General features: G+C 28.8%; 1 protein-coding gene across 3 annotated transcripts in view; it reads left to right on the forward strand.

Annotated features, from left to right (window-relative positions):
• Nucleotides 1–8,554, forward strand: part of LOC117177351 (ATP-binding cassette sub-family A member 12) — a 147,276-nt gene that overhangs the window by 68,051 nt on the left and 70,671 nt on the right. For all 3 annotated transcript variants that reach the window (XM_033367980.1, XM_033367981.1, XM_033367982.1), the window contains 4 exons: nucleotides 256–523; nucleotides 618–717; nucleotides 3,809–3,951; nucleotides 4,836–5,036. In XM_033367980.1, coding sequence (XP_033223871.1) covers nucleotides 256–523; nucleotides 618–717; nucleotides 3,809–3,951; nucleotides 4,836–5,036 — 712 coding nt within the window. The remainder of the gene's footprint in view (nucleotides 1–255; nucleotides 524–617; nucleotides 718–3,808; nucleotides 3,952–4,835; nucleotides 5,037–8,554) is intronic.

Genomic DNA, 8,554 nt, shown 5'->3' on the forward strand with positions numbered 1-8,554 from the left:
GGAATAAAGACAGCTAAAAAGCATAGTATGAGATAAAAATAGATTTACCTTGAAAAAAATACATTTATATTTTTTTTCTCTCAACATTCTACTCTTCCGAAAAAATAGTTTTGTGTGACTTGCGTTAGGTCATTCCAAAATTATGTATGCCTTTTGATGTCTCTATACTTATTGAAAAATTCAGCGAGTCAAAAAATATTTTTCATATTCTATATTAATAATATAATGGTGTAAGAAATTAATACTTGATTTCAGATTTCTATCCAATGTCTGATCACGTGGATTTAATTGGCCAGGAACCTGAACCTAGACCCTCGCCATATAAACAAGCAAAAGCCCTTCTAAAGAAGAGACTATGGCATTTCGCGAGAGACTGGAGATCACCCTTGGCTGCTTTAATTCTACCTACTATGTTCGTAGCAATTGCTATGGGATTCTCGTTAATCAGACCACCATCCGAGGATGAGCCACCATTAATTTTAAAGCCACGACTCTATAATACACACCCAACTCACTTTTACAGGTTCGTCCTTGATTAATTATGGCAAAATTATTTTTCAGAAGCAAATATAGATTATTGAAATAAAAGTTAATCATACTTTTATATTTCTTATTAGTATTGACAATAAATATGATACGTTTCTCCAACACGTGTCTATGCAACTTCAAGATCGATTTGGAGGTGATTCCGCTGGCGCTTGGCAGACTCTTCCAAATGTATGTTTCTTTTTATAATACCTATTAAAAATTCTAGAGATATATTTCATAAATTTCATAAATTTAAATTTTTCTTGCTTATTTTTACTTTTGAATTTAGAACGAAATTTTTACGATTTTTTAGTTAAGACAAAAAACTTACTCAAAAATCGAAAAACTGATTTTTGAGAAACATTAATGCTGAATTTAAGCGTGAAAAGTTTGACTGGAAAATGTTACAAATATCCGAGAAAACAAAAAAAGAAGTTTTTATTGTTGTTCAAGACAAATGTTTTCTCAACATAGAACAGGGTTTAAAAATCCCTCTTCAACACAAGAAAAAATTTATTTAGCTATTGTCTTACTGAACCGGATTAAAAAAATGTTGTTATTGAAAAATGTGATTAACTTTACAGAAATTGGAAGAGCGCACATCAACTCAATTTTGCATGGTGATTTAAATTATAATTTCTAATAACACCTGAAAAAACAAGATAGATTTTGAGCTTTCAAATATAAAAAATTTCGAAAACTGTTCAACCATTATTAACGGATAAAACATATTTCGTGAAATCTAATCCTATGATTATCGATAAAAATTTTTTAAAATTTAGAACCATTACATCTTTGCATTACATCACAGCCTAGCATCACATAACAATCAATGATTACATCACAGGCAAGAATAACAGCAAATCAAAATCACATGCAAGCATCACATCACTCTACACACCATCCTAGCATAAAATAAAATAACTTCACATCAAATTATCACATCATATCGAAGCATCACATAAAATCCAAGTATCACATTACAGCCAACCATCAATCAAATAACATCACTTTACATTCAAGCATCACATGACATTCAAGCATCACATTATATCAAAGCATCACATTATATCAAAGCATCACATTACAAAAAAGAATCATATGAAATCGAAGCTTCACATCTCAATCAAGCATTGTATCACACCACAAAAATTACATAGAAGATTCACATCACACAATCAAGCATCATATCAAATAAAAGTATCACATCACACCCAGGTATCACATCACACTATACCATATCCAGCATAAAATCATATTACTTTACATCTAAGCATAACATCACAAGGAAGCTGTTTATCACACCCTAGCGCGGCGCTTCGTGCTCAGTTTGCGCGCGCCTACGGCGCGCGGATACGCTCTCGCGCTTCACGCTCGTTTTCGTACGTTTAATGCGCACACTTTAACCAAATTTTTTTAAATATTGTAAATACTATAATTTAAATCGAAATCTGTGATTTATACTTCTGAGGAATTACAGCCATAAATTGTTACTGAATTTTTTTCGATTTGATTTAAAAGAAGGTTCTCAAAGTACCTATGGCGTTGACGATTACATTCTCATTACGAAACTCGAACTTGATAATTCGTGTCGATTTGAAAAACTTCATCAAGATCATTTGCAAATCTTGTTAAATTCTGCTAAAAATAACGTTTTAAACTTATGGATCTCTTAAAAAATCGAAATTGCATATTTTTTAAAATGATCTAACCTTTGGAAATTTTGTGTAATTAAAAAATGTATGCTAATAGTTTTGAAAAACATATATTTTACATCTGGCAGAAATTTGGATTGATATTTTTTAATCTATTAAAAATTTTCTTTTCCTTTTTTAGAAAATTCTCAAAGTGTTGAAAAGCATATAACTTTTTGAAGTTTTATCGAATTCAAAAATGTCATTGGTATATTTTGCAATTCTTTTTGACGCGTATCAGAAAATTTGACCAAAATTTCTGAAATTCATGAGAAATTTTTATTCAAATTTTGATAAAGCTCAAACTTTTTGAATTTTTGTTTATTCGAAAAATTTGACTGACATAGTTTTGAAATATATTTGATATCTAGTGATGAATTTAAATGAAATTTTCTAATCTTTTAGAAGAATATTTATTTTTTATTTTTCTGAACATTTTCAAAACTTTCAAAAGTATATAACATTTATAATTTTCATCGAAATTCAAAATTTTGTTTGGATAATTTGCAAGTCTTCTACCCATCTATAAGAAACTTTGAAAAAAATTTCAAGTTTAAAAAACAATTTTTTTTCAAATTTTGAAAATGCTCTAAATTTTTTAATTTTGGTTGAAAATATCTGCTTAACGAACTTGGCCTTCATTTTTGAAACCTGAGAAAGTGTGTCAAAGGCTGACTTGATTTGACAATTCCTTCAAAATTTAGCGTGGCTACAACATTCAGGGAACAATACATACATACATACATACATACATACATACATACATACATACATAAAAGCCTGAGATCGAAAATTTGGACGATTACATTACACTCTAATGAATGAGAATGTAAAAATGCAGTGCCACGAGCCTTTATAACATATTTTGTTAATTACAATCGGTCCATCCATTTATGAGAAAAAGGTTTTTTTTAATTTTAATTTTCTCTTCTGTAATTAAAAAAATGAAATTTTAAGATTGACATTAAGATTTGTTATTCGCATAGATGCCAATATATGAAGCCGATATTACTTTAAAAACATTAATCTTAACGTTATTTAATTAAAAAGTGTTTTCTTTCATATCTTTTGTTTTGATTGTTTATTATGATATTAAAATTTTTGAAATATAGATTTAAATTCGTGGATACTGTCAAATTGTAGATTGTAATGGTTACAAAATGAGGAATGAAAAATTCTAAGCGAACCAAGCTCAACATGAATCGATTGCAAATTGACGTGCGGTTTTAGTTTATTATTATGCTTATTTATTATTTTCATTGATTTATATATTGATTTAAATTAATTTATTATATTGAAATCTATAATCGGTGCTTTGAAAATTTACAATTTCAAAGGTTTGAAGTAGATTAATCATCCAGTCAGTATATATATGCCTATGTGTAATCAAGGAAGTGAATTTATTAAACACGTCTATGCTATCCAAATATTACAGATTTAAATATTAACGTACTAGGATAGAGAAATTCATAATATCATCCGCAAACCTAGCAGCTCTAAAGGGAGCTAGAAGTTCGGTTCTATTTGCGAATCGAATAGATTAATTATTGTCTTTGATCAACAACTAAATTAAATTCCATTAACAGGACACTGGCACGTGCGAATGTCTCGAGGGTCAACAAGTTTGTCATGGAGTGTCCCAAGCTGTCGAGGGTTTGTTGCAAATCCCAACCGGACGCCCAACCCTCGACTGGATAGTTTCAACTCATCAAGAGTATATAGAGAAGAGGTGATTAGTAGTAAACATTGCATTACAAATTAAAAAGCTGTAATTTGCACTTCCATTTTATATCCCTGATTTGCTGAACAAAATTGATTTAACATTTATTTTATTTATTTATTTACTTTATATAAACATTTTTTCTAAAAATAACATTCTTCAATTATAAGCTCAACCTTTTCATTTGTATCCTTTAAAAGGATAAGGTTTATTATATTTTGTTCAATTTTTATTATTATTATCCTATACCTGGAATATTATACGTTTGTGTTTGTAGGAGTATTTTTGTTATTTACAGGGTTTTATCAAGCTTATTTTATATTCATTATATTCATATTTATACATACTACATATACATATTTCATTTATATTCTATTTTTAAATCATTTTATTTCACTTTTTGTTCATAATTGCATATTTCTTTTATTCCAGTTATACTTTTTTATGTGTTGTACTTGGATTTTTCATGAAAATAAAAACCAAAATATAAATAGTCAATTGAATAAAGAAAAATGAGCAATTAAAAAAAAAACTTTTCTTGGAGTAAAAATGGAATAGGTTTAAAAGAGTGGCTATAAATGCAGGAAGCAGGAATCGAGCCCAGGCTTTCCGGTTGCAAACTTGGAGCGCTACCGTTCCATCTAATTGAGGGTTAAAATACTTTCTTGTATCGCGGTTCATGTAACGTGCTTGGATATTTTTAAAGTTGTTTTTCTTGATATATTAATTATTCATAATTATAAATACAAGGGGTAGTTTATATTTCATTTAAATAAAAATTGAAGCATTGTGTATTATTCTTATTTAGAAGGGCGTTGATTTAGTTTGATGTTCCTAATTGGCCTTTTATTTTTGAATTTCAAGTGTGACAATATTTGACTTGGTTTTTGCAGATACGGTGGCTGGTCCTTGTCTCACTCAAAAAACGATCCTCTCTTCGTGGTCTGGTATAATAACAAAGGGCACCATGCTTTGCCAGCTTACATTAATGCTCTTAACGAGGCGATCATGCGAGCTTCTGGAGTTGATGGATATTTGATTACTCTTAATCATCCTCTAAAGTTGTCGAGTGACCAACTGAACCGCACCAGCTTGTAAGCAAAATCTCTCTTTATCCCCTTACTAATACTCTAATTAAATTAATTAAATCTCATGCGCTGGATCCTGGAATTAGAAACCTCGGATTTACAATATTCCTATAATTTATGTCCTCGGCAGTTTCGTGATAGGGGAGGCGCGATACCGAGAGAAAGGCGGTACTCAGACAACCGTGACAAACAGCATGAGGTTTGCACTCTCTCCGCATTAGTTACATCGGGTTGCGTCATGCGTCCAAATCCAACAGAAATTGTTAATGCGACCCTGCCTGTTTACGTTAGGATTCCCTGGACTTCAGATCCAGGGTATTGCAAGCCTTTTTCAAAAACCTTTTTCATTCCACCTTCCTGTGTATCTCATTATTATATTAACTAGTAGTAAATGCAGGCACGCCAAGCGCGCTAACACCTTCCTAGATCTTATTTCCCAGCATAAAAAATGAACAATTTCAAAATAAATTATTCTTATTAAAATAATTCGAATGTTATGAAAGTGAATTAGACTTCTATCATTTTTAAATCAATTCTGGGAAATTATATTATTTGAATTTGAAACTACTTCATGCGAAAAAAATGTTAGATTAGACGCTCTCAAAATTGATTTTTTTTTTAAATTTGAAAATTTTATTACAAAGGAGTTCAAATGTATCATTTACACCTCAAAGCGTTCAAAATTAAATAGTTTTATTTGTGATTAAAGAATCTGGAAACTGAATGATTTTGCATTAGAATTTCGAAAATAGGACAATTTAAAAACGTTCAAAATTGACCAAATATCATATTAGAATGATGAAAATTGGATCATTTAAAATTCAAAGGAAATGAAATTGTATTCTTTCTCATTTAAAGCGTTCAAAATTAAACAATTAAAAAATTTTAAGAATAATTTTCAATTTGAAGCGAAATAATGTTCAAAAGTGAAAACTTCAAAATACTAGACTTTTCAATTGTTATAGCATAAAAATTGCAATTCAACATTCACATTTATTATACAAATTGTTCTAAGATCAAGAAATTAGTTCGCCGTCATTTTTACATTCAAAATTTAAAAAATTCAATTATGATCCTTTAATACTAATATATATTCTAAAACAAACGTTCAAAATGAAGTAATTTTATATGAGAAACAGAGCAAATTTCTACTGCAGATGTTTGATAGTTTAAACGAATTGGAACATGAAAATTCAGAACTGTAAAATCATAACCATTCAAATTTAGAGAACTTATTTAATTACTGATTTATCGAGTTTAGATACTTTAATTTTGTTATCAGAAAACACAATTTTTTATTTTAAATCGTTTAATTTTTAACACTTTATTTATAATTATTATTCATTCTTACAATCTTCCAATTAAACGTTTTTTATATAAGGTCATTTATTATTTTAATTTTTCTACTATAAATCACACAATTTTAAGATATCACATTGTAATTTTTTTTAAATGCGATCGCTTTACTTCCAATTTTTAAAATTACTCAATTTTAAGACCTCGAATTCAATTCTTTTTTTAAGTTGAGTTTGAGATTTGGAACATTTTTAGATAAAAAATAATCCCATTTTTAATGCCTAGTTTTAAACTCTTATTTTAAGGCTTGAATTTGACGAAATTATTTTCTACATATTTCAATGTTTTGAATTCATTCTGGGGCATTGAATTCTGTTTTATTTCATTACAAATCTCTTAAACTGAAATTTGTGCAACTATCAAGACTTTCAATTTAATATTCTACGATTTCAAAAACTTTAAAAACTAGTACAATTTAGTACGATTAAAATTAGCACCAAACCATTTAGAATATTTAAATCTAAAATTATTAAATATTGAACTGACAGTGAATATGAAATTTGGAAAGTTTGAATAGTGTAATCGTCCTGACATTTTTAATATTTGGATTTAAAACTATAATCAATTCATGCACATTTCCGGTTGAAATTTTTAACCCATGAAGGCTTTTAATTATTAAAAATTATTGTACAATGTAAGCAGTAAAATTATTAATATCATTTTAAAATATTTCAAAGTTTACTCTAAAAGCAAAAACAAATTACTGTTCATTTTTCATTTATCGAGCATTTGTCTAGGCCAATAATAATAGTTTCAATTAATAACTATTATCATTATTAATACCTACATTACAAAAAACTAATTTTCGAAATGACATTAAAATTAAATAAATCGTTGAAGAAGATATTCTCCGCTTAAAATCAACTGATTGTTTATTTTTATCGAATAGATAGTAAAATATTGATTTTTTAAACTTATAGTATATAAATAAATTCAATCTTCTTTCTTTCCTAAACAAAGTACCATCCATTCAAAAAAAGTCAAATTGATTTTTAAACTCCATTTTCTATTCTTTATGTTAGATAAAGGCAAAAAAGGCGTTAGTTGCAAGGCCTCAAAAATAAACTGTTTTAAATTTTCACAGTTAAAAAAATAATAATTATTAATTAAAACAAACAAATGCATTTTCATATGGATGAGTTACATTTATTAGGTAAAAAAATTAAGTTTCAACCAACAAAAATTTTTTTTAAATTAATTTTTGACAAAAAGTTAATTTTATACAAAAATAGTTGAATTTTGAACCAAATAATAAATTTTTTAAATAAAAACATATTTATCAGGTGAAATCATCTGTAAAAAATAAATAGAAATAGAAATAGAAGGAATTACAATTATTAAAATTATTTAATACCTTGATGTCTACCTCGAATCAAAAAAATTTCGTTTGGAACACTGGGGAGGCAAAAAGAGCATTATAAAATTGAATTTCGAGTCATATTTTGTGGCTTAACAAATTTAAATTAAAACGAAGATCTTAATTTATCTCCGGAAGGCGTCTTACATTTTCTAGCCGCGCATCACGTTGTATTTCTCATTAATTTCTTACCGCGAACCTGAAGATAGAATTATTTGTGCTCACAGTCCGTGACTGAAAATGTTCACATAATTTGCATGAACCACCGCCACGCAGGTGACAGCGAGAACCATTTGTCTGTTTAAAGCAGAGGATTGTTCGGTTTTTCAGCTATCCACCATAAATCAAAATATCGTATTCGTTTTACCACTTCCGCTATTTGTAAGGAAAAAATGCAGCTATTATCTGTGATTTGTCAGATACTTTTTTGATGCAAAAAAACATGTGTACTACTGGAAAGCATGGTACCGTAAACTGGATTTAAGTGGCTCACATGTGGGAGGAAAGCGGACCACCCTTAATTCTGTATTTAAGAAGCGATACTGCTTCTTTCAGTTCTTGCAATTAAAGTTTTACAATCTTGAGTTGTAAGTCTCCATATTTTTTACCTAGAAGAAACAAATAATGCATTCAGAAATTCATATTTAACGGTGCGCCGTTTTACCCCCCATGCATCGCTCAGCCCTAATTTACGATAACACTCCGTTTGTTAATATGTACCAGGTGTATACATATGAAACCGGTATTGCCATCTAGCGGCCAGTAGGCACACTTGTAGGCACTGTCGGAACTTACCATTTGTGCTAATTGG

This window comes from Belonocnema kinseyi, chromosome 7 (genome assembly GCF_010883055.1).
Source record: "Belonocnema kinseyi isolate 2016_QV_RU_SX_M_011 chromosome 7, B_treatae_v1, whole genome shotgun sequence".
NCBI lineage: Eukaryota > Metazoa > Arthropoda > Insecta > Hymenoptera > Cynipidae > Belonocnema > Belonocnema kinseyi.